This window comes from Pleurodeles waltl, chromosome 3_1, assembly GCF_031143425.1.
Source record: "Pleurodeles waltl isolate 20211129_DDA chromosome 3_1, aPleWal1.hap1.20221129, whole genome shotgun sequence".
Lineage (NCBI taxonomy): Eukaryota > Metazoa > Chordata > Amphibia > Caudata > Salamandridae > Pleurodeles > Pleurodeles waltl.
The window spans coordinates 1,747,577,391-1,747,604,021 of record NC_090440.1 but is presented as its reverse complement, the minus strand read 5'-3'; the positions used below and the strand labels follow the sequence as shown (position 1 = coordinate 1,747,604,021).

At 47.4% G+C, this 26,631-nt stretch overlaps 1 protein-coding gene across 1 annotated transcript in view; it reads left to right on the top strand.

Moving 5' to 3' along the window:
• Positions 1-26,631, top strand: part of UNC80 (unc-80 homolog, NALCN channel complex subunit) — a 2,774,722-nt gene that overhangs the window by 2,668,393 nt on the left and 79,698 nt on the right. Inside the window, exon 61 of the mRNA XM_069225668.1 lies at positions 11,393-11,504. Within this exon, the coding sequence (XP_069081769.1) occupies positions 11,393-11,504 (112 nt within the window). The remainder of the gene's footprint in view (positions 1-11,392; positions 11,505-26,631) is intronic.

The following is a 26,631-nucleotide window of genomic DNA, read 5'->3' as shown; positions in this document are numbered from 1 at the left end:
GTTGCAGAAAAGTTGCAATATTGTTGCTGTTTGTTGAGCAGAGCCATTGCTCACAGGAGCTTCTTGGTCCTTAGGTTCAAGGCAGTCCTCTGAGGCTTCAGAGGTCGTTGCTCCCTGTTGGATGCGTCGCTGTTGCAGTTTTTCGAGTCAGGAAACAGACCTGTAGGGCTGGGGCCAAAGCAGTTGTTGTCTTCCGTCGTCCCTGAAGGGCTTTCAGGTCAGCAGTCCTTCTTCTTGTTTCAGGTTGCAGGAATCTGATTTTCTTGGTTCTGGGGTGACCCTAATAACTAAATTTAGGGGTGTGTTTATGTCTGGGGGGCAGTAGCCAATGGCTACTGTCCTGGAGGGTGGCTACACCCTCTGTGTGCCTCCTCCCAAACTTAAGATGGAGGATTACTAAAGGCAGGGGTCACCTCAGCTCAGGACGCCTTAGGGGCTGTCCTGACAGGTGGGTGACTCCTCCTTGTTTTTCTCATTATCTCCTCCTGCCTTCCTGCCAAAAGTGGGGGCAGTCGTCTGGTTGTGGTAGGCTGGCAGAAACTGGTCAGCCTAAAACTAGAAGTCGGATTGGTATTCAGGGGGCATCTCTAAGATGCCCTCTGGGTGTATTTTACAATAAATTCCACACTGGCATCAGTGTGCATTTATTGTGCTGAGAAGTTTGATAACAAACGTCCCAGATTTCAGTGTAGCCATTATGGAACTGTGGAGTTCGTGTTTTACAAACTCCCAGAGCATATACTCTTATGGCTACCCTGCACTTACGATGTCTAAACTTGGCTTAGACACTGTAGGGGCATAGTGCTCATGCAGCTATGCCCTCATCTGTGGTATAGTGCACCCTGCCTTAGGGCTGTAAGGCCTGCTAGAGGGGTGACTTACCTATGCCACAGGCAGTGGGTTGTAGGCATGGCACTTTGAGGGGAGTGCCACGTCGACTTAGTCTTTTTCTCCCCACCAGCACACACAAGCTGTGAGGCAGTGTGCATATGCTGAGTGAGGGGTCCCCAGGGTGGCATAAAACATGCTGCAGCCCTTAGAGACCTTCCATGGCCACAGGGCCATTGGCACCATTTACAAGGGACATATCTGTGTGCCAGGGATGGCCACTTGTGGAGACAAAGGTACAGTTTTAGGGAAAGAACGCTGGTGCTGGGGCCTGGTTAGCAGGGTCTCAGCACACTTTCAATCATAGCTATCATCAGCAAAAGGCAAAAAGTTAGGGGGTAACCATGCCAACAGTGGCATTTTCCTACATTAGGCAAGCAGAAGGGGATGAGATGCCGAAATGGTGGTTAGGGACATGAAGGTGAATAACACAATTTTAAAGGGATCCTAAGGTCCATAACAGATAAGCGAGCTAATAAACTAGGAGAAAGAGATGGAATAGGGCCAAGGGGTAGTGTTGTGCATAAGTGAGTTACCAGCAAGGCTGCCCAAGACCTTTTACTGGCCAGTGAGTGGGTCATTCACTATGGCTTGAAATTAAAAGGTAATGGAAGGAAGGAAAACAAGTTTTGTTTGCTGCCAGCAAACGGGTTAAGTTGAACCAAAATGAGGAGATAATTACTTTGTGAGAAATGTTGTAAGTGGAGGGGCCACCAAACAGAGCCTCAGGGTAGTGCTAGATAATCCATCAATGATCACCACCCTCCTCTTAGAATGAGTCTCAAGAAATAATCATGTGTTCCATTTCAGCTGCAAAGTAATGGTCTGGACATATTTCACTGCCCTCCATGCAATCATATTATATATCTAATAGAGACTTCTAGTTGCAGATTCCTTACCTTAGAATTTTCCCCCAGGCGTCAGACTGGATCTGGAGATTTTTCTTCAAGCAGTACCTTTGCGCGTCGGTAGGTGGCGTAGGTTGACTCCACAGGCGTCGTAGGCATCATGGTCGCTGTGATGACGTCAGGAGTAGTACGCAGACGCCACCCTCGCGCAGTGACGTCAGTTCTTTTCTTTCCGTGCCACACGCTGATCTGGAGAAAAGCTACCCTAGGCCATTTTTTAGCTAAATTAGACCGCTTTGCAATTTTTTTGTGTGAGACTTAAGTGCGTCGAGATGTCCCCAAACACCGGGTTCAAACCTTGTGAGGACTGCCATCGACGATGTTGGTGACGGATCCTCATTGCGTTTGTCTGTGGTGCCTTGAGCGCGTCCACGACCCGAAGTCGTGCTCCGAGTGTCGGGCCATGCACTCAAAGGCTTTGAGGGATCGGTCCCTAAAGCTAATGGCGGCCTGGCACTCAACTCCGCGTAGGTTCCGGTCTCACTCTGGAGGAAAGTCTCAAGATCCGTCGCAGAGTTATCACCACTCGTCTTCTTCCAAATCCTTGGGTCAAGGTAAGAAAAAGTCGAAGAAGTCCCATCGCTCTCCGACTTCGTCCCGTCGCTCGGCCGACGCGACGCGGGATGAGCATCCATACATTAGGCATCCGTCCTCGGAGCCCGCGTCTAGGTCGACTCTGCGCTTCCCCGAGTTTCCCGGAGCCGGAGCGATCCCCACCCAACTGAAAGAGTTTTACGAGGCTATGCGCCTAATATTTGGGGTTCTCCTGAGAGGCCTTCGGGTTCCGCGCTGGCGGCTTCGGCTCCGGCCACCTAGGTCACCTCCGGATCCATGCGCAGATCCGCACCAGCGCCGGTTGCATCCTCGAGACCTTCCCCGGCGCCGGGTCGATTATCGACGCTCCCGACATCGGTAGTGCCCACTATCGACGTCGACCCAATTCTTATCCCCGACAATTTGGAGTCGGAGCGGCTTCAGCCGACACCGCCTTCGGCTTTGGTGGGGCCTACTCGCCCCAGGTCGGATTCAGACCCGTTTTCCTATCGGTACGAATGTGAGGAGGAATTGGAGGGGTCCCTGGACCCTTATGAATACCAGGATGACCCTGCTATGGACTGGGCACAGGATTTGGGCGAAGCCAGTGGTCTGATGCTTCTCCTGACGCTGGCATGCTGTCTCCTTCTACAGTGGCTACGGCGGAGGGAGCAACTTATAGTATGGTGGTCAGTAGGGCAGCTGAGGTCCTCGGACTTGAGCTACCTACTGAGGCGTGGGGCTTCTACTTCAGAACCCCTTTTACTATTCAATGATGCCCTCACGAATGTCCTTTTGGGTAAATGGTCCAAACCCAACACAGGGGCTCCTGTGAACATGACTATCGCTCACCGCCATCGGCCCACTCTGAACGACCCAAACTTCCTGTACCAGCACCCCAAGCCTGAGAGTCTTGTTGTCCAGGCTTCCTCTTCTGCAGGCGCGTTCCCTTATGCACCCCCGGATAGGGAATCCAAAAGGCTGGAACAGTTTGGCAAGAAGTTGTTTTCTTCCTTCAGTCTAGTGCTGCCGTCTGTGAACACCGCATGCCTTTTGGCCTGTTATACCCACTCCCTGTGGGATAATGTTGCGCAAGTCCTGCCGCAGATACCGGAGGAGGCCCATGCTATTGTCTCCCAAGCAGTGAACGATGGGAGAGATGCAGCGAAGTTCACAATCTGTTATGGTCTGGATACGACCGACTCTCTGGGCAGATCGGTTGCAACGGCAGTGGCCTTATTGCGCCACGCCTGGTTACGCACTTCGGGGGATGTCCAACAGTCGCTCATGGACATACCCTTTGATGGCACCCGTCTCTTCGGAGACAAAGCGGACTCGGCCTTGGAGAGATTCAAGGATTCCCGGGCTACGGCTCGGTCCCTCGGTCTTTCCTCGGCAACTCGCCCACCACACTACACTTTTCATCGCTTTCGTGGACACGGAAGGCACGCCCTGTTGCGTCCTCCACACAGCCACCGTGCCACGCACGCTGGCCAGCCAATGCGTGGCCAAGGACGCAGAATCCCACGTGGCTGTGGGACAGGGAACCAGAGGTCTGTCCAGTCCACCTCTGCCCCCGCTGCAGCCTCCAAACCCTCCTAGTCCGTCCCCTCACTCCTGGGCAGTTAGTGGCAGGATCCGCCATCATCTGCCCCACTGGGAACATATCACCACGGACGGGTGGGTTTTGCAGATCATTCGGAAGGGTTACTCCCTCCCTTTCAAATCACATGCCACCATCCTCCCATCATCTTCCGGAGGATCATTTGGCGCTTCTCCGCCAGGAAGTCGCAGCTGTCTTGGCCAAGGGAGCTATAGAAAAGGTCCCTGTGCCAGAAGAAGGTTGTGGTTGTTATTCCTGCTACTTTCTGATACCAAAGAAGGACAAGGGCTTACGTCCTATCCTAGACCTTTGGGACCTGAACTACTTTCTCAAGAAGGAGAAATTCAAAATGCTCACCATGGCTCAGGTTCTGTCTGCCTTAGATTCAGGAGACTGGATGGTAGCGTTGGACTTGCAGGATGCTTATTTCCACATCCCCATCCTGCCTGCCCACAGATGTTGCCTACGATTTGTGGTAGGTCAGGAGCACTTTCAGTTTACCGTGCTCCCCTTCGGCTTTACCAGCGCCCCTCGGGTGTTCACAAAAGTGATGGCTGTGGTTGCAGCTCATCTGCGCAGGTTAGGGGTCGCAGTCTTCCCCTACCTCGACGACTTGCTTTCGAGGGCAAACTCGCCCCAGACAGTTGTCTCCCACCTTCAGACTACAGCAAACCTCCTGCATACGTGCCAAAGTCACACCTGACTCCCTCTCAGACGCTCCCTTTCATCGAGCAGTTCTTGACACAGTGCAGTTTCGGGCTTATCTTCCCGACAAGCAAGTCCAAGACATTCAGGCTATGATTCCAATCTTTCAGCCTCGGTCTTGGGTTTCGGTGAGACTGATTCTGAGGCTGCTGGGCCTCATGGCCTTCTGCATCTTGCTAGTGACACATGCCAGATGGCATATGCGGGCTCTGCAGTGGGACCTGAAGTTCCAATGGGCGCAGCATCAGGGGAATCTCTCCGACGTGGTCCAGATCTCGGAGGCGAAAGACCTGCCGTGGTGGCTTTCGAATCTGAATTGGGCCCACGGCAGATCCCTCTCCCTTCCCCAGCCAGATCTCTCTATAGTGACAGATGCGTCACTTCTGGGTTGGGGCGGCAACATGGGTGAGGTGGAGATTAGAGGCCTCTGGTCTCTGACGGAATTGTGGCTCCATATAAATATGCTGGAGCTCCGGGAGATCAGGCTTGCGTTGAAAGCATTCCTTCCCTCTCTCAAAAGGAAAGTGGTGTAGGTGTTCACGGACAATACTACCGCCATGTGGTACTCCAACAAACAGGGCCGATGTAGGAGGCTGGCCTGGCTTATAGTGGGTACCTGATGGTACTTACACCTTGTGCCAGGTCCAGTTATCCCTTACTAGTAGATTAGTAGTGTTCTAGCAGCTTAGGCTGGTAGAGGTAGCTATAGCAGAGCAGCTTAGGCTGAACTAGGCGACATGCAAAGCTCCTACTATACCACTTATATCATATAGCACTATATCACCAGAATCACAATACTCAGAGTTACTAAAAATAAAGGTACTTTATTTTAGTGACAATGTGCCAAAAATATCTCAGAGGATATACTCACTTAGTAGGTAAGTAAAAAACACAAAATATACACACAAACCAAAATCAGGTAAGTAAACAGTTAGAAAAGTAGTTCAAACACTGTAGAATACAATAGGATGCAATAGGCCTAGGGGCAACACAAACCATATACTAAGAAAGTGGAATGCGAACCACTTAGGGACCCCAGGCCTAGTGTCGTGTGTAGAGGGTCGCTGGGAGTCTTAGAAAAGACCCTGAAAAGTAGGAGTAAAGTGACCCTACTTCCCCAGAAACACACTAAAGTCATGATAGGAGATTCTGCAAAGACCACAACAGACTGCAAAGCACTGAAGACGTATTCCTGGACCTGAGGATCTGTAAAAGTGTCCGGGGGGGCAGGAGCCCACTAAACCCCGGATGAAGGTGCAAAATGGCTGCCTCCGGGTGGAAGAAGCTGAGAGATTCTGACCTTAAGGAGAAGTTCCTGGCACCTTCCGTTGTTGCAGAATCTTCGGCTTCTTCCACCCGGAGGCAGTCCTTTTGCACCTTCATCCGGGGTTTAGTGGGGTCCTGCCCCCCCTGGACATTTGCGTGACTCTTGGACTTGGTCCCCTTCCTTTACAGGTCCTCAGGTCCAGGAAGCCATCTTCAGTGCTTTGCAGTCAGCCTTTGTAGAATCCCCTATCTCGACTTTACTGTCTTTCTGGGGTAGTAGGGTAACTTTACTCCTACTTTTCAGGGACTTGGGGTGGGGTATCGTGGACACCTTAGTGTTTTCTTACACTCCCAGCGACCCTCTACACACTACACTAGGCCTGGGGACCATTCGTGGTCGCATTCTAGTTTTGGATATATGGTTTGTGTTGCCCCAGGCCTATTGTCTCCTATTGCAGTCTATTGTGTTCTACAGTGTTTGCACTACTTTTCTTTCTTTTCGCATTGGAGTTTCCAGGGTGGCACTCACTCAGAGTCGCTTTTCGTCTCGAGTGGAATTCAGGCCTCCTTTACGCCTTCCCGGCTATCCCTCTTCTTCCCAGAGTTTTCAAGAAAATCAACAATGACCGGGCCCACGTCATCTTGGTGGCTCCGGACAGGGCTCTAAGAGTGGGATATCCAGAGCTATTGAGCATGTCTATCGATCATCCACTCAGACTGCCTCTTCCGGGCGGATCTTCTGACGCAGCAACAGGGGACAGTTCTGCACCCGAACCTGTCCAACCTACGCCTTTATATGTGGAGATTGAGAGGCAACAGTTGACGGCTTTTGCCTTTCCACCCGAAGTCTGCAATGTTATCTTGGCAGCCAGGCATCCATCGATTAAAACTGTATACGCCTGTCGTTGTAATAAATTTGTGGCATGGTGTACCAACAAATCTGTTGAACCCCTTTCGACCCCTCTGTCAAAGATTCTTCTGTTCATTCTTTATTTAGCCCAGCAGGGCTCTGCTTTGGGCACCCTTAAGGGGTATTTATCTACCATTGCCGTCTTTCGTAGGCTACCTGATCAGCCACAACTCTTTAAATCTCCTATTGTGAGTAGGTTCTTAAAAGGGCTCACCCACTTATTTCCTCCCACTCCATTTATCATGCCTCAGTGGGACCTTAATCTTGTACTTACTTATTTGATGTGTACCCCCTTTGAGCCAATGCATAATTGTCCCTTGCGGCGCCTCACATTCAAAACTGTCTTTCTGCCCGCTATCACCTCTGCTCGCAGAGTGAGTGAGCTTCAAGCCCTTTCCTCAAAACCTCCATACTTGTCTGTATATCCTGACAAAGTAGTGTTATGCACTAGAGCTTCCTTCCTTCCTAAGGTGGTTACACCATTTCATGTAGACCAGTCCATCACTTAGCCTACCTTCTACACCCCCCCACATCCTTCCCATGAGGAGGAGAGACTCCACCGTCTGGACCCAAAAAGAGCATTGGCGTTCTACCTCAATCGTACTAAAGATTTCCAGATGGACGATCAACTCTTAGTTGGCTTTGTGAGTGCGAAAAAAGGGAAGGTGGTGCAAAAGTGTACCATCCATCTATGGGTGCTTCTTTGCATCAAATGTGCTACGCTTTGGCTAAGAAGCAAACTCCTGAAGGCTTGCAGCTCTCATTCCACCAGAGCAATTGCTGCTTCTACCGCGTTAGCATGCGGAGTTCCTGTCCTGGATATCTGTTAGGCAGCTACATGGGCATCCCTGCACACGTTTGCTAAGCATTACTGCCTGGATAGTCAGGTCTGTTGAGATGGCTACTTTGATCGTTCGGTCCTGCAGGACTTTCTAGTATGATCTTGGTTCGCAGCCCACCATTGCTTGGGTATCTATTCTAAGGTAAGGAATCTGCAACTAGAAGTCTCTATTAGACGTACAAGTTACTAATCTTCGGTAACGAAATATCTGATAGAGACATATTCTAGTTGCAGATTCCTTACCGCCCACCCATTCTCCCCGCTTGCGGACTGATTTCTAGGAACAGGGATTCCCCCTTTCAGGTCCTTAGCTCTGGCGCACCAATCTCAGTGTTCTTAGCAGCTCTGTGCTCTGGGGTGGAAAGTCGTTAAAAGAAACTGATGTCACTGTGCGAGGGTGGCGTCTATGTACTACTCCTGACGTCATCACGGCGAGCACGACGCCTACAACGCCTGCAGAGTCGACCGACGCCACCTACCTACGCGCAAGGGTATTGCTCGAAGAAAAATCTCTGGATCCAGTCTGACGCCTGGGGGGAAATTCTAAGGTAAGGAATCTGCAACTAGAATATGTCTCTACCAGATATTTCATTACTGAAGGTAAGTAACTTGTACATTATTTACTGTAAAAGCCTGTCTCCTGGGGTCTCCGGTGGAAGTCTGACACTCTGGGTTCTTCCGGTCAGGAAGGAATAAAATATCCATTCCAGTGCATTGCCGAAAGTGCCGGCTTTGTGGAATCTGGTGCAAAGGGTGGAGAGGGCGACTCGGCCGACTGCAGCGTAGAGATCGAGGAGGATGAGAAAGGCCGTGTCAACTGTCTAATAGGGTAAAATAGGAATATTCACAAGGAATAAAACATCATATATGATGAGAATGAACAGTGCCAGTCCTCCTATGGTTCACAGTTTACTGATATGTTTCAGCTAACAACATGAACTCGCCTATGAATAAACAAATAGTTATGGTGACTGACTCAATTATTAGGCTTCTCACAGCCAGACAGATGTTGAGATTCGACATTTCAATAGAACTGTCTCCCCAAGTTGAAAATCTTTGTGTCTCTTAAATAGAACATGTGCACTTTTATGCCTTGTCTTACTTACACACAGTGATATACACTTTGATATGTTTCTAACATGTCATTATCTCCTCCTTTCTTCAGTGTCTAGAATTACGCTCAACTTGTCAAAATTAACTTGCTAATGCTTTTACAAAATGCAAAAAATGGATCCTCGATTGAAACTTTGCTGGGCATTTCAATAGTTATGCTCGTATGTTCTTGTCTCCACACTTACCTGGCGGAGCAGTCCCACAGCAGCATTACACTTATTTACAATCTTTAAAGACCTGTATATTGCAGCCTGCTCACTTGAACGCTGTACATTATCAGCAGGAATACGTGCCTGGAGGATTAAAAATAGAAGAGATGTGGCACAAAATGATAAATGAATTTATAAGTGAGAATTAAATGGTGACGTGGTAAGTCTTAGATCTGCCCTGAAGAGCAGTAAGGAGTGAGCAAGCCAAAGGTACTCAAGGAAATCATTCCATGGACATGAAATCAGAAGAATGGCTTTTTGCATGTTTGTTCTTTGTGATCTTTGTGGATTTAAGGTTTTGCCATCATTAAGCTACCGTTTACATGATTGGCTCTTTAGGTTGTGGCCACCGACCACGGGAGCACCGCCAACAGGCTGGCGGTGCTCCCACGACCGCCGCGGTCAGAAGCGGAAAGTCGGCGGTCTCCCGCCGATTTCCCGCTGCTCTGGGGAATCCTCCATGGCGGCGGAGCACGCTCTGCCGCCATGGGGATTCTGACACCCCCTACCGCCATCCTGTTCCTGGCAGGTCTCCCGCCAGGAACAGGATGGCGGTAGGGGGTGCCGCGGGGCCCCTGGGGGCCCCTGCAGTGCCCATGCCAATGGCATGGGCACTGCAGGGGCCCCCGTAAGAGGGCCCCACTGTGTATTTCAGTGTCTGCAATGCAGACACTGAAATATGGGACGGGAGCAAACTGCACCCGTCGCACCCCTGCAACTACGCCGGCTCAATTCTCGTTGTCCTCGTTGCAGGGGCATTTCCTCTGGGCCGGCGGGCACTCTTTTGGAGAGCGCCCGCCGGCCCAGAGGAAATGTCTGAATGGCCGCCGCGGTCATTTGGCGGCTCCCTCCAGGCGGGCGGCTCCCGCCGCCCGCCGGGCTCAGAATGAGCCCCATAATGTACCTAAGGCTTTATAGTGGATGAGAACTCAAAGTAAGGAAGGTGAGTTAGAGTGAAAGTTGCTTTGTGAAAGGAAACAGCTTGGGCATGCACAGTAAGTTGATATGTAACCATGCTGCCTAAGCTTTATTCTTCTCATATTTCTTGAAGGAAAGGTTTGAATTAATGCAAAAACCTAGAAGATTTTCAGTGGTGAAGTACAGGTTGGGAACAAGTCCAGTTTCATGCTGTTGAGCCAGTTCTTGTCGTGGAAATGAGAGAAGGATAAACTCAGTCTTCATTGGATAGAGTTTAAGGTAAACAGTGAGAATCCATGATGTGGAGCCCCATGACCTGATTTTGTGGATAGCAAATTACACTTTGAGATGGACTTGAAAGTTGTATGTTAGTGATAAAGGACAATGGATTGTGGATAAACTAGCGCTCTGGCATCTAGGCCCATATTTATGGGCTTTTGGTGCAGGGGAACGCAGCAAGTCAACTTCCTGCGCTGCCTTGTGTCAAAGGGAAAGGGCAGGACTGTGCCGTGTCTATAGTATACAGCGCATTCCTGTCCTTTCCTACAGAGGTGATGCCGTTTTGGCAGCTTAGCGCCAATGAATGGTGAAAGAGTGTCTGTAATGTATGCAAGATTGTTTTTTGTACAGGAAGGGGCACCTTCCTGCACAAAAACAACCCAGGGAGGCTATTTCCTCTTTCTATGTGTGCTGCAGAACGCAGCACACATTCAAAAAGAAAACAACGAGGAGAAATAAAGATGTTTCTCCTTGTTACGCCTACCCTGAGGAGGAGAAAGGTTTTGGTGCCTTCCCAGGTTGACAAGGTCTTGTAAATCTGGGGATGTTCAAATCCATGTGTGTTGCATGGGAACACCCACACAATGCCCATGGAACACCTCCCTTGCACTGATTAGGGCAACTTAGTTGCACTGGCTTGCCGTACTCCATATCTATGAGGCCATGCAAAGCCACGGAAAGTGGTTTTGTGTAGCCCAGTAGATATGATTTCACAGTTTGGGCTGCCATTGCACCACAAATAGTGATGCGATGGCGGCGCAAGGTGCACATATATATATCCCCCATAATGTACAAACTAGCTAGCATGGTGTTGAGTACGTATTGTAATGGGACACTAAGTGAAACAGAGTGGTGGCGAGCAGCAGAAGTCCATTGGAAAAAATTGCTTCCAGTTTGAGAAATAGGAAATAATAATTATGGGAAATGGGGCCACATCCCAGAACTTTTAGGAAAGCCACCCAAGCCTGCGTGTTTTCTGATGCTGTGACGTACAAAAGCAAATTCGTCCTGGAAACATTTTCTGTCAAGGGGGACTGGGAAAACGTTATAAGTTATGATTGTCACATGTACAAATTGTCATTGTGACTGGCTACAGGCAAAGTATTGTTAAAGTCCTACATATGCCACTGAGAATCCTGGGTAGATGGATTGGTGATATTTCAAAAGGAAAAACACGTATTGTTTCCTAATATTACTATTTTCACTCATCTTCTTTAGCTCCGGCGACCTCTTCTGTCACGTCAGAAGACTCAGACGGAACCCAGAAGCCGTCAGGGGGCTCGACTTTCAACTACGCGACGAAGTATCCAGCCTAAGGCCAAACCTCTTGGTGAGAATGATGCATTTATATCTCACGTAATACTTTTTTCCCTTTCCACAATTATAGTTCAAGAACTGAAGTACATGTTCCTAAAGGTATTCAATATGCAGTTGACTTGTCAATCCTGTTTCACGTGCTGTACTGGAATGTAGTACTGCTTTGAAAGAGATGTAAAGAGCATGTCCACTTTCCACTGCTGGTTTGGTATAAATATTGTAATTGTAAATGTATTTACAATTACACTCCTGATGAGGCATTAAAGTACTTTTTCTGCGAGAAGAACGATACTCCGGAACCTAAGATTAGTAAATAGTAGGTTAATGTTTTTTTATGGGGTGTTCTTGTGTATTTGTTGGATTCTTGATTTCGTGCATATTTAGTAGTTTGGAGTAGGGGGTAGGATGAGACCAGTGGGTTTGACAGGGTGGGGTTGGAGTAGGGAAAGAGTGCTATCATTGGATGTGTAAAGGGGAAGAAGTAAGTTTTTTTGTAAATAGTGGTTGTGTGTGCTTGTTAGTAGTGTGGGACGGCTAATGGAGGGATGAAAGTTTGTGAGGGGATGTTTGGGAGTTCGTAGTAGTCAGAGAGGTTTGGGATGAGATGGGAGAATATGGGAAAGATGGAAAGGTTCTTTTTGTAAGTGTTCCTGTTCTCCCTCGTTAACAAGGAAAAGCAGCACCACGCTCCATAGATATTTCACTGGTTAATGTCATTTTCAATTACAACAATGCAAAAAAGAAAAAAGACGGGTGATGCATTTCAGCGTGTTGCCTTCAACTGGACCATACGTGTATAAATACATACATACACATGATGCTTGGTAAAGTTCAGTTTGATTAAATCCCTCTATACCCATATGTTCATTGAAGCAGCAATATTTGCATGGTCTGCTGTCCCTACCTCTCCTGTGGTACATATTTTTTATGGTTTCAGATAAGTGTAATTAACCACACATGCCACAAATTGTAGATAATATTAGCATGGATAACTATTTCTATATTCACCTATATGCACATGGAATCAGTAATTTGACCTAGTCTGATATACATATTTATCTTGGGGTGCAGAGTACAATGATGTGTACTTGTATTAAAGGAGTTATTTTCCTTTACTGTGAGAATTATGGTTTGTCATTTCTGAGTATACTGTTGTAGTATATTCTAGAATTGTCAGTATAGTCATGTGAGTAAGAGCCAGCTCTTGACTAATCTTCTGACTGGGAGATGGTTATCTGTGGACATTATGTGTGTGGCCAGGAAATTCCATGCTTTGGCTGGTTGAACAGTTCCTCTCATGTTTTTTTCTTGTTTGTAGGAATTATGAGGTAGGGAGCGATTCCTGAGCATAGGTTCCTTTGCTGTATGTATTTCTTGTTTTTTTTCTGATTGAGAGTTGCCCTTTGCCACGTATCGCTTTGTGTGTGATACAAATATGTCTCATACTTGTGAAAATAAATGGCCTAATAGTCTTTTGAAACACACTTATGAAGTTAAGGTGTTGTCTTGGCTTGCTGTTTGCCGGGCACTGTAAAAACTGTTAGTAACCAGTCAACTATTAAGGTATGGCTGGATCATACAGATGTAAAATTCAGGAGCAGTGGTACACCTGCTGACCAGTGGACTTATTTCCAAATACTTGAGGAGCACTAACATGACCTATAGTTATAGCTCGAAATGTATAGTTACTAGGTGTAGCAGTAGGGAACGAGGAGGAAAACAACAAGCAATGGGTTTGGAATAGGATTTGTTAGGAATTGTGATACAAAGATTCCCTGACCCTAAAATAAGTTATTTTCAATCTTAATTCGAAGACAGAGGGGTCTAATGGTCAGTCTGAGACCAGCCTCTGATTTCTGATGAGAATAATGAAGTCAATGGTGATAGGAAATTTAGGAGATGTACTAGCAAGGTTCTCAGGAAGGGACTATCAGTTCCATCACCAGAAGCAGGTAATTCCAGAGCAGTGTTAAGAATGCTTGAGTAGCCAATAAGTAAGCTTTAGAACTACGATTTCTTATGGATACTTCTTAACAGCAGATTCCTCCCTTTTATAATATCTCAACGTGCCACACTGGATCCAGATATTGTTTATTAACAGTGTCCCTACACTTAAGTAAATGGCCTTGTGCAGCTCTGGAGTGACTCCGTGCTGCCACAAAAGTGATAAAGGGAAGCTGCATTAAAGCGCCACGCCAGCACACTTACGCTACTTCCCTTTTTCATCACCTTACAACTTGGATCCGAAGCTCCAATCCCAACTTTATCAGCCTTCTGACGATTTTGAAATTCTAAAACAGTGTCCTAGGAAACAATATCGCCACCAAAAATGACACGCTTCAAGCTGTGCTATAAATGCAAGAAACATATGTCAGTCACTGATCTGAACAAGGTATGTCTCTGGTGCTCAGGCTCCACATACGACTTCAAGATTTGCAACAGGTTTGCCCTCATGCACCCAAAGTTGATTAGAAACCGGGGGGCAAAAATCTGTGTAGCCAAACAAGGAAGAGGTGAAAGTCAACACATAGATCCTGCTCCAGCACCATGTCGCAGGCCCAGGTTCAGTCCCGGTCACAAGGCCATTCCTGCAAGAGGTCTACTTCATGCTTATAGACTTCAGGTAAGTCGAAATCAAAGGCCTTGATTGCACTCAGGCAGGGCCGGGACTGGGCCACGGGGAGGAGGGTGAGGGAGGTGGGAGAGTGCACTAAGTGCACAAGTGTGTTTGGTCAGCCGTTTCAGGACAGCCAAACACACATGTACACTTAGGTTTCTCCAGCCCGGCTGTATAGAAAGGCCGAGCTGGAGAAACAGCACAGACCCCCAGGTTTGTGTCTGAGAGGCATTGACTGCTGCTCAGACCAATCCTGGCACTGCTTACATGCTATGTTTAGCATGTAAGCAGCGCCAGGATTGCTGGGGAGCCGGTGCTGGTGTCCCAGCAAATGCTGGGACACCAAAAGAGGATCGAGGCGGCAGGAGACAGCGACAGGAAATATGCGGTGCAAGGTAAGTGGTTTATTTTCTTTTCTTTTTTTAAATGTCTCCCCTCCTTGACATATGTGAAGGCCGCCATTACCACCCAGAAGTATTAGCATTAGAAGACGAATAATATCCCCATCACACCACTCAAAGTCCCTCGAGCAGGCTTGAGGACGTCAAGATAAAATTTGTACCCCTTCAAAGTCCTAACAATCCAAACCGATTCCACAGTTAGTCCTGGCGCCCGTGTTTTCCTGCCCATCATTGACATCAGGAATACCATGTTGAAAATGTTTGGTGCGATTTTAGCTCCCTCTTGCAAACCTTCAAGCCCCATAGAGCCGCAGGAATCTGATAAGCCTACTGCTCGACCACACTACCACAAAATAGAGCATTAGAATTATCTAATTTTGCCACTATCTTACCTCTAAGGGAAACCCTTGGACTCTGTGCACACTATTTTTTACTTTGAAATAGTATATACAGAGCCAACTTCCTACAGTAATGAAAAACCCAGCGACGGTGGCAGCAGTAGGCCCTCGCCACTTTAAGAAAAATAAAGTTCTGGACAATTCTTCTGCTTTTCTCGTAGGTCAACCTCGACTGTATTCTGTATTCATGCAGGTAGTCCAAAGGAAATAAGAAATCTGACTACATCTTTTTCAACTCCACCTCACAGGGAGGGGAGAAGACTAGATAATATGGGCAAAAGATTATCTGCCATGGCAGCAACATCAGTAAGAGCTTCCATCTCTCCGGTGATCCTCTGCAGATATGATCAACAGATACAGTTGGATTTAGACACTCACCTTGATCTTTTATCAGAGCAGAATGAGGCCAAAACCAATCTTAAACAAGGTGAAAAACATCTTCTGAGATTACTGTGATGGCAGTGGGCATAGCTACCACTAGATGAAGTCAACGTGCTGGTGCATCAGTCTTAAGGGGAGAGGGATGGATTAAATTAACATCATTCTGGCTGGGGGTTGAAACAAAGATACTGGACATGCCTTATGGCAAAGAAGCATTGTTCAACAAACATGTTACAGATCTCTGGGTGTGGTGTAGCAGTGACAGTCTTAGCCCATTGGTGGGGCTAGAGGAAGAGGACAGTTTTTAAACATAAGCAGTTATCTGTTTTACAGGTACCAACCATATCAACACACCCAGCAGGGATATCACAAGCAGTTTTGGCTATTGAAAAGTTCTTCATCTGAAGCCACCAAAGAGTCTACAAAAGCTTGTCTACGGTTCTTCAATGAGCTAGCTTTGATGCTCAACAAGGACAAGTCTTTCCTGCAGGCATTTCAAGGAACTATTCTAGATACAGATCAAAGTAATGTGTTTGCAACCAGAGAAAGGATAATAATGATATTCAATCTAGCCCACAAACAAATAGTCTATTTCAAGACATTCTTAAAGATGATGTCATCTTGCATTTGCCTGATCCTACTTTGTAGTCATATAAGACCATTCTAGGAGGAGCTTAATAGTCAATGGGCACATATTCAGGGTTCCTTTGACAACATAATCAGATCACCCCCACAATTAAGGAACCTATTCCATTTTGGAATTCTGAAAAGAATTGATAGGTAAAGAGAAAACAATATGGGAAGGTGCACCTAATGATGAAGAATTCAAAGTGTAGGAAGTTGGCTCTGTATATACTATCTCAAAGTGAGAGATAGAGTGCAGAGAGTCCAAGGGTTCCCCTTAGAGGTTGATAGTGGCAACATTAGATAATACTAATGCTCTATTTTGTGGTAGAGTGGCACTGGGCTTATCAGAGGGTAATGTTAAGCATGTGTTGCACACACAGGCAATAAATGAGAACACACACTCAAAGACTTAACTCCTGACCAATAGGTTTTTATATAGAAAAATATTATTTTCATAATTTATTTTAGAACCACAAGATTCAGAATTTAGGTAAGTACATAAATTGTAAGGTACTTCACACAGGTAAGTATGGAACTTTGAATTAAAACAGTAGTGTACACAGTTTTGGCAAAAATGGCAATAAGCTATTTTAAAAGTGGACCCTGCAAATATCAACAGTTCCTGGGGGAGGTAAGTATTGGTTAGTTTCTCAGGTAAGTAAAACACTTACAAGTTCAGTCTCCTGGGCATAGGCAGCCCACTGTTTGGGGTTCAAGTCAACCCCTAACACCCTGCACCAGCAACACAGGGCCAGTCAGGTGCAAAGGTTAAAGTAGAGCCCAAATAGCATATGTGCCTATGGAAAACAGGGGTGCTCCAGTTCCAGTCTGCTAGCAGGTAAGTACCTGCGTCCTCAGGGAGCAGACCAGGGGAGTTTTGTAGAGCACTGGGGGGTCCCAAACAGGCACACAAAAGACACCCTCACCGGCACGGGGCGGCCGGATGCAGTGTGTGAACAAGGCGTCGGGTTTTGTATTGAAGTCAATGGAGGGACCCGGGGGTCACTCTTGCGATGCAGGCAAGGCACAGGGGGGCTTCTTGGGCCAGCCACCGACTGGGTTAGGATGAGGGCCGCCTGCTGATCACTCCTGCACCGCTGGTTGTTTCCTCTCGGTCCTGGGGGCTGCGGGTGCAGTGCTTCTTCCAGGCGTCGTGTTCCTTTGTTACCGGGCAGTCGCGGTCAGAGGGAGCCTCTGCAGGTGCCACTTTGGGGGTGCAGGGAGGTCGACTCCGGGTGTTTACGTCATTGGAATCGCCTGGGGGTCCTCTCTGCAGTGTTGGTTTCTCTGGACATGGGCGGGAGGGGTCGGGTGCAGAGTGTGAAGACTCATGCTTCCGGAATGAGGCTGGAGTCTTCTTTAAAAATGGTTTCTTGGTTGTAGTTTTGGACAGAGCCGCTGTCTTCTGGAGTTTCTTGGTCCTTTAGGTGCAGGTCAGTCCTCTGTGTCGTCAGAGGTTGCTGGTCCTGCTGGATGCGTCACTGTGCAGGTTCTTTGAGTATGGAGACAGGCGTGCAGGGCTGGGGCCAAGTCAGTTGTCGTCTCTGTCTTCTCTGCGGGGCTTTCAGGTCAGCAGTCCTTCTTTCTTCAGGTTGCAGGAATCTGATTTCCTGGGTTCAGGGTCACCCCTAAGTATTCAATTTAGGGGGGTGTTTAGGTCTGGGGCAGTAGCCAATGGCTACTATCCTGGAGGGTGGCTACACCCTCTTTGTGCCTCCTCCCTATCGGGAGGGGGGCACACCCATAATCCTATTGGGGGGGAATCCGCCAAAGCAATATGGAGGATTTTCTAAGGCAGGGGTCACCTCAGCTCAGGACACCTTAGGTGCTGTCCTCACTGGTGGGTGACTCCTCCTTGCTTTTCTCATTATCTCCTCCGGACTTGCCTCCAAAAGTGGGGGCTGTGTCCGGAGGGGCGGGCATCTCCACTAGCTGGAGTGCCATGGGGTGCTGTAACACCAGGCTAGAGCCTTTGAGCTCACCGCCAATTGTTACAGTTCCTGCACGGGGAGGTGTGAAGCACCTCCACCCAGTACAGGCTTTGTTCCTGGCCACAGAGTGACAAAGGCACTCACCCGATGTGGCCAGAAACCCGTCTGGATGTGGCAGGCTGGCAGAAACTGGTCAGCCTAACACTAGTAGTTGGACTAGTATACAGGTGGCATCTCTAAGATGCCCTCTGTGTGCATTTTTCAATAAATCCCACACTGGCATCAGCGTGGATTTATTGTGCTGAGAAGTTTGCACAGTATTCAGTGTAGCCATTATGGAACTGTGGAGTTTGTGTTTGACTAACTCCCAGCCCAGATACTCTTTATGGCTACCCTGCACTTAGAATGTCTAAGAATTTGCTTAGACACTATAGGGGCATAGTGCTCTTGCACAAATGTCCTCACCTGTGGTATAGTGCACCCTACCTTAGGGCTGTAAGGCCTGCTAGAGGGGTGACTTACCTATGCCACAGGCAGTGGGTTGTGGGCATGGCACTCTGAGGGGAGTACCATGTTGACTTAGTCATTTTCTCCCCACTAGCACACACAAGCTGTGAGGCAGTGTGCATGTGCTGAGTGAGGGGTCTCCAGGGTGGCATAACACATGCTGCAGCCCTTAGAGACCTTCCCTGGCCACAGGGCCCTTGGCACCAGGGGTACCACTTACAAGGGACTTATCTGTGTGCCAGGGCTGTGCCAGTTGTGGAGACAAAGGTACAGTTTAGGGAAAGAACACTGGTGCTGGGGCCTAGTTAGCAGTGTCCCAGCACACATTCAATCATCACTAGCATCAACAAAAGGCAAAAAAAAGTTAAGGGTTAACCATGCCATGAGAGGCATTTTCCTACACAAAGTAGCCAATTTGAAAGAATCTTCTTTATTATGCTTTCTGTACCCCATAGGCTAAAGGCTGTTTTTATGAATATGAACTAAAGAAAGCAAAATGAAGAAGATTCTTTAAAATTGGATACTTTGGACTCTTTATGAGTGGACGAACATTCCCATATTGTTTTCTCTAAACTGGTGGTTCCCAACCTTTTGACTTCTGTGGACCCCCACTGTATCATTACTGGACCCCCACTGAAATATTAGTGGAATCTAGGGACCCCCCCACTGAGTCATTACTGAAAGCTGGGAAGGTAATGTGTTAACATTATTTAATTTTCTAAGCAGTCGCGGACCCCCTGAGGGGGCTTCGGGGATCCCCAGGGGTCCCCGGACCACAGGTTGGGAACCACTGCTCTAAACATTTCTGCCCTGCAACAGTACAACTCTATAGCAGGTACTGGGGTATGAGTGCACCAGACTCTATTTGATAGAACTTTGTGAAATAGCCATTCTTCTAACTCTGCACGAAGGCCAAGTTCTGTACAAACCCAAAGTCACTTTGTTTATCGGCTTGGTCCTGAATATAACGAGCACCATATCATGAATACTCTGAAAGATTGCAGAGCAATACTTGCCAAATCCAGGGGTTGAAACAGCAACCAAACTATATTAAACCAAATGGAAACAATTTTGTCCATGGTGTTTTGATCACAATATCCACCATATGTCTTCTATCCAAGAAAGTTCTTCCATATTTGTTTTTTTAAATGTATTTTATTAAGATTTAACATCATACACGTTACACTTGAAAGTACATGCTCCCATCATTCCTTCATTTTACCATGGACTGGTCTATTGTATTCACTCCCCATGCCGCCATGTCCGTCTCAAACTGCATTTCCAATCATCGCTGGAGAGCCTACAGTGTTAACATGCTGATAATATTCAACATCGAACAAGAGCAATTAACAGGCCTGCTACAGGTGGAGGAGATGTGGCATGTTGTGTGGGGTTATAGCGTTGGGGGGAGAGGGGTTGCATGGGGAGCTCATGCGTTTGTTTTACGTGTTTTTGGTAAGTGAGGAGTGAAAGTCTCTGTGCAAGTGAGACCCAGCACATACATTGTGGGTGCCTCACCTATTACGCTCCGATGGTGCTTCCTCATCAGTCATCTGACTTGTTACGATCCTCTGGTGTCCCGAGTTGGGGATGTCAGGCTATATGTAATCCCAGACCTCGGTCCAGGTCCGAGGTTACAGCTCCCTGTTGAACTGTCTCTGCTGCACAATTCCCTCATAACTAGCCCATCTACGGAGTTCCCACAGCTATGACTGTAAAGTGGGACGTCAGCGGTATTCCAGGCAAGCGATACCTGGCGCTAGGCAAGCATAAGCTCCAAATCTATAAACCTATTTGTGACTGCATTCACTTTCCATCAGATGAACCATCCTAATAGGCATGCCCCCAAGGAATCGGTAATTGCCTCCCCGGTGCTATTGATACTATCTCCACCACCACCGGCCTGTAGGATTGCATGATCAGGCAGTCCCATACTATGGGGCATATTTATACTCTGCTCTGAAATAGCTTCACTTTTTTTACCCTACCCTATTTCAGTGCAAACTTAACTCCATATTTATTGGAGTTAAAGTTATTTTTTGCCTGCGGAAAACTACCTTGCATCAATGAGATGCAAGGTAGGCGTTACCAGGCAAAAAATGACTCTAAGGTCAATGCGCCTTATGTATCCTTGTGAACAAAAATGGTGCATGGGAGGGAGGCAGGCCTAAATAATGGCGCTAAGCTTGCTTAGCGCCATTCTTTAACGCCTGTGTCAGGGCAGGCGTTAGGGGACCTGTGGGCCTATTTCCATGATGGAACACCATGGAATAAGTCCACAGGTGCCCTCCCCAGAACCCAAGGACACCCCTGCATACACCAGAGGGACAATGGAGGATGGGGGACCCCATACCAGGTAAGTATAGGTAAGCAGAGAGAAGTATATATATATATATTTTGTTTTAAGTGCCATTGGGGGCCCTGAAATAGGCCCCAATACATGGCACTGGGTGCAATAACCATGCCCAGGGGACCCTTGTCCCCTGTGCTGGCCATTGGGGTGGTGGGCATGACTCCTGTCTTTTCTAAGACAGGAGTCATGTGGTATGATAGGTTTAGCGTCAAGAAATGACGCTAGGCTGGCTAGAGTCATCTTTCTACTCTAACCAGCCTAACGTAATTTTTTGGTGCAAAACCCCCTTCTCCCATACCGCCATCCTCACACGGCTAACGTCATTCTCCATGATGTTAGCCTACCCTTCGTGCCGGATTGCACCATTCCATAAATAAAACGTCCAGCCCGCGTCTTGGAATGGTGCTAGCTGGCAGTATACTTTTTGACGCTAAACTGCACTAGTGCAGATTAGCGTCAAAAAGTATAAATCAGGGCCTATATGTGTAAATGGAGCATCATTCTCGCCACATCTAGGGCAGTTTTCACCAGTGTTTGGGTGCCTTAGATTTACTAATTTTGGTGTGATATATGCTCTGTGGAGGTAATAATATTGGATTAGTTTGAAACATGCATTGCGTGATACAGTTGGTGTGTGTGTCAATATTTTTGTCCAGTCTGCGTCATTTATCTGTTCTCCCAAGGTTTGATACCAGGGGTCTCTTAGTGCCCCCTGCCTCATCTTGGTATGGTCCTGCAGTGCCTTCTAGAGAAGCAACGTTGCATGGCACTTGCCAGAAATCTCACACATACACTGCAGGCCCCTGTGCATCTGGGGTTCTGTTAGTCCTGCTCACCACCAATGTCTTAGGGTCATTTATATTGCCCTATAAAGCAAAAAATCACGTGCGGGATTCCATGCTACTCTCATAGGCACTCAAAATCTGTTATTGCACCGTTGATATAAAGTTCGCTGCTTTTGTCAGTCCCAGCTGTAGCCCGTTTCTGATTCTACTCCAGCTGCCACCATGTGGTATGGCAGGAAGAGTTCCCTGCCTTACAGCACACTGGTCTGCGTGTGCTAAAGTACCCTCTTCCATACATATAGCAGTGTTTTATCAGAACCCCCCCAGGCTTGCGTGGGAGGCCTGTTGAGGCTAGCAGCATTCCCACCACCTCTCTTTCCGGTGGGGCCTCTGGACTATTAGCCCTGCAGTCTCCCCCAATAGGGCTGCCTTTGCAACTGTGCCACTAGATAATACAACTCGAAGTGCGATACCCCCAGCACCCTCCCAGGTGAATAGTTTTAGATTTTCCAGAGCTACCCAATTCCGCCCACTGCCCCATATAAGTTGGAGGAATAATGCATCAATTGTCTGAAACCCTGCTCTAGGGATTTCTATGGGGACTGCTGTGAAGTGGTAGTGTAATCTAAGAAGGATAACCATATTGATCAAGGATGTTCTGCTCATAGCTGATAGTGGCAGTGAAGCTACAGCCGTTAGAACATTACCGTCCAGTAGTTTTTAATGTGTGTGATAGACTTGGATACCTAGATATCTTATTGTGTCTGACGCCCACCTCAGTGAGTGCTGAGTGCCCCTTGTCAGTGGGTTTATAGCTCCTAGCATTAATTCGAATGGGAATGGCACAAGGAATCTCTCTTTTGACCTTCAGTTCCGACAGTTTCCCAAAGTGCTCCAAGATGCTTCCTTACTTATTACACTTAGCAAGTACAAGCCTCTCTCAAGCTTCAATCAAAGTCTATTTATAGTGATATCCTATTATCTAGCCAGTTATTGCCGTGGCCAAAAAGAATGATTAAACAGAATTATCGAAGAATTCCTTAAAGGTTAATCCTGAGATTATCTTCCGATAAAACGTTCACAATTTCATGGCAACTTTTCTGTGAACCTATACACAAGGCGGAATTAAAATATCAACCCTGGAAAATGCTTTATTGTTAGCGCTAACAGCCAGAAGAGTTAGTAAAATTCAGGCTTTTACCATGAAAGAGCCATACATGCAGTTTCATGACTACAAAATAATTCTAGCCATGAATCTATGGTTATTTCCAAAACGACCATTAAGGAACGGATGGTCTTGAAATCAGACAATGTCTTAGATTTGACATTGAAAGAACAACAGATTTAAGGAAGTCTGATCAGAGTTTGGTAGCATATTGCCCCTCTCGGAAAGGCCATGGCCCATATTTATACTTTTTTAGCGCCGCATTTGTGCCGCTTTTTAACGCAAAAGCGGCTCAAACTTACTAAATACAATTGTATTTTGCAAGTTTGCACCTCTTTTGCGTCAAAAAATGACGCAAATGTGGCGCTACAAAAGTATAAATATGGACCCATGTGCTCTCTATAGCAGAGTGTGGTGTGCTCTGTGTCTGCAGCTGTAGTTTTCTGCCACCAGAGGGCACAACGCCTACTAGATGGGAAAGTTAAAGTGCATTGCACAAGAATTGTGTCCACAGTGCCATGGAAAACAGACACACATTTGCTCAAATTACTGTCTTAACTCAATAGTACAAAATAACTCAGTAGTGGGACAGGAAGTTCTTCCTCATCTTTTCCATGAAGAGACTATTTGTTGTTCTTTCATTCTTCATACCTTCCACTAAATGTAATTTTGTATAACTCAGTGACTAATGGTTGCTAATGTGATTCAAGCATGTGAATCTATGAAAGAGGCAATACTAGAAAAAACAAGATACTTACCTGTAGACTGTAGTTCTCCAGGATTGGTACCTTTCATGGATTCACATGCGACCTACCCTCCTCCCTAGTTCAGGCTCACCTATCAAAAACTATACTTTAACAATTGTGCTAAGAAATCAAAGGTCTACTCCCCCAGAGCGTTGTGGTGCTGTTTCCTGAATGGGTTAATTTTGATTCTTTTAAAATGATGTGAATAGGCCACTAATGCAGCAGCTTTACAATGGGAATAATTCAAGCATGTGAATCTATGAACGACACAAATGCTGGAGAACTACAGTTTACAGGTATTAAACTTGTTTTTACTGTCCTGGCAATGTGCGTTGCTACCGGTACTAAATTTAAATTTGCATTTTATCTCATACATAGCTGGTGGCTAAAAGGACCTGTAAGAGTGATATAAGTGGTCAGAGAATGTAGGGAGGTGGGAAAAAGGCATGAGGTTGAATCAAGACTCTTCATCCTTGGGACATGACCACACCGATAACCAAGATGGCCACATGGCGCTGAAGCTCCAACGGGGCAGGCTCTGATCCTGGGGCGGATGGGCCCCATACAAGTTGCCTGGGGATCGTGATGTGGGGGACCCCCGCTTACCACTGACTGCCTTTGGAACCGAATCTCGCTGCACCTGGTGCCTGTGCCACGGCAACCCTGTGATGATAGGGACCGTGGATGGGCCTGAGGGGCAAGGCTCGTCGGGCTGCACAGTGCAGCCCGTGCCTTTGTAGAAGCCCGCCTCCTTCCTGGTGAAATTGTGCTGTTGGGGGCAGTAGATCGCTAGTTCCCTCCCCACCCTCCCCGAATCTTCCAAGCACTCGGGCTCACAAGACACCCTGCAGCCTCTGAGATGAGCTTGCTGTGCGGGGTGCAGCGTGCCTGGGCCTGGCTGCAGCTACTCTGCTGGGAGAGATTTTTTTTTGCCACCTGCGCGGCGGTCAAGATGCGGATGAGATTCATGCAACATCTACAACTTGATGGCACTGCTCTCCTGCCTTAACCTGGTTGGCTGCCTCCTTGCTGCTCAGTCTGCCCCTGTCCTGGGAATACTCACCCCAAGCAAACACTGTCGCTGAGGGGCCCTACATCGATGCTCCTCATTTCTAGAGGCTCCCTGGCGCAGCTCTGTCTATGTCCCCGGGAGGTGCCTGACTTCACAGCAGTCTCTCTGACCATGCCCTGAGGCTGGGAACTATCCTTGTTAGAGACAATACTAGCAGGGCCCACCTACCCCCTCCCTCGTACTCCCATCCAGTCCCTGGATTGTGGCTAATGTATGTACCCCTGAAAGCTTGATAGAATCTGTATTTACTTGGTTCCCCCTTCTTTCACAGTTAGTACTGGGGCTCCTTACTCTCTACGCCCACTGCTATTGCTGTAACCACCTGAGCTGACCACAGTCTCCATTTCAGGTGACAAGTAGTGGGCTGTTGTCAAACCCATTCCTGCCATGGGCCAAGTGACCCTAAACAGAGGAAACTGCCCTTCTAGATATGGATATCCACTGGAGGGGGCTGAGACCACATCCAACATGAAGGGGATGTGGCCAGGGCTCCTGCACCTGAAATGTCAGTGGCCTGGAGACCATTATGACTGAACTTAAAATGGGATTCCGCGCAATAGATGCGCAGTTCTATCACTTCTCAACTGGATAATATGGGTGAACGGCTAGATCCGCATGAGCCAAGGATGGTGGGCACAGAGGAGCGCATTTCAGGCTCTCTGATGTCCTGGGCAGATAGAACTTCACTTCGACATTCGTAGTTGAGCGTGCACAAGAATCCCTGGCCCCTGCCTGGAGCTGCACTGTGGGCAGTTATTGCACATCTGTTCAGTTTTAGGGATCGAGATGTGGCCACTCTGGTCCACTCCAGTATTAAGGATCTACTGTCCCCCTCTTTCCGGACTTCACTATCGCTGACCACGATGGCAGAAGCAAGTTTACTGAGGCCAAAATTGCACTGCGCAGACTGGAACTCAGGTACAAAGTGCTATATCCAGCACACCTCTGAGTGTATGTAGATGGGAAGGACTGTTTTTTCAAACCCGGGCAGTTGTGATAAAAAAATTTAAGCAGTGCGTTGTGAGGCACACCTCTACAGAGCGCAGTAACAATGGTCAGGCCCCCCTAGACTCCCCAGTAGCAGCCAGTTTGGAACTTTTCCAGACAGAGGCCATCTGGTCACTCTAAATATGGGTGCTGATAGGATCCTCTTCAGCGCAAAACATTTGATAACTAACTACTGTTTTCTGGATACAGCTGTTCGGTGTGGGCCCATCTTTATTCCCAATTCTCCCTTTAGTGACATATTTGATAACAGAGCCACCTGCGGTGGTGTTGCTAACTCCCACTGGTGTATACCGCAGATACGTTTGAGGGGTGCATGTTTTGATTTGTGTTGTTGAAGTGGAGATTCACCTGACACTTTAATGCTGGGGGTGGGAGGACTTATTGTTGTAAGTTTGTTTCAGTTATTTTGTTTTTTGTGATGCACCACTATACTTACATACCATGTTGGATACTTCATGTATTGATTTTACCCATGACCCATCCCTACCTGCACTAACGTACGCCCAATCACTGATGCCACTTATGTCCTGGAATATCCGGGACCTCAACAGCCCTCGTAAGGGTAAGCTGGTGCTGCAGTATTTGCAATGGCACAGAGTAGACACAGTCTTTCTGCAGGAGACTCATTTGCCACCTAAACCTTTCCACACATTTGCCAGTTCTTGGGGTCCACATCGCTTTTACTCCAGCTACAGCACATACTCACAGGGTGTAGCCATGTTGATACATAAGTGCTTACGCTTCCAACCATATGATATCCTATGGGATGAAGGAGGAAGATACTTATAAGTGTCAGGATACTTGGCCGGACATCACCTATTATTTGCCAGTGTATATGCCTTCAATATTGATGATTTTTTTTGTACACTCCAAACTTTCATCGACTGCACAGACACAGATCATATTGTACTGGGAGGGGATTTCAACTTGCTCCTGGATCCCACATTAGATTCTACTGCGTGCAATCCTGTGAGTAAACCTCGATCCTTGCAAATTCTCTGTGACATCTTATGCAGTACTCGACTCAAGGCGCCCGTCACACCCCACAACAACACTTGCCTACACCTTTTACTCTGCACCACATGACACTTGGATGCCCATAGACTATTGGTTTCTCTCAACCAAACTGACACCATGGCTCGACTCGGT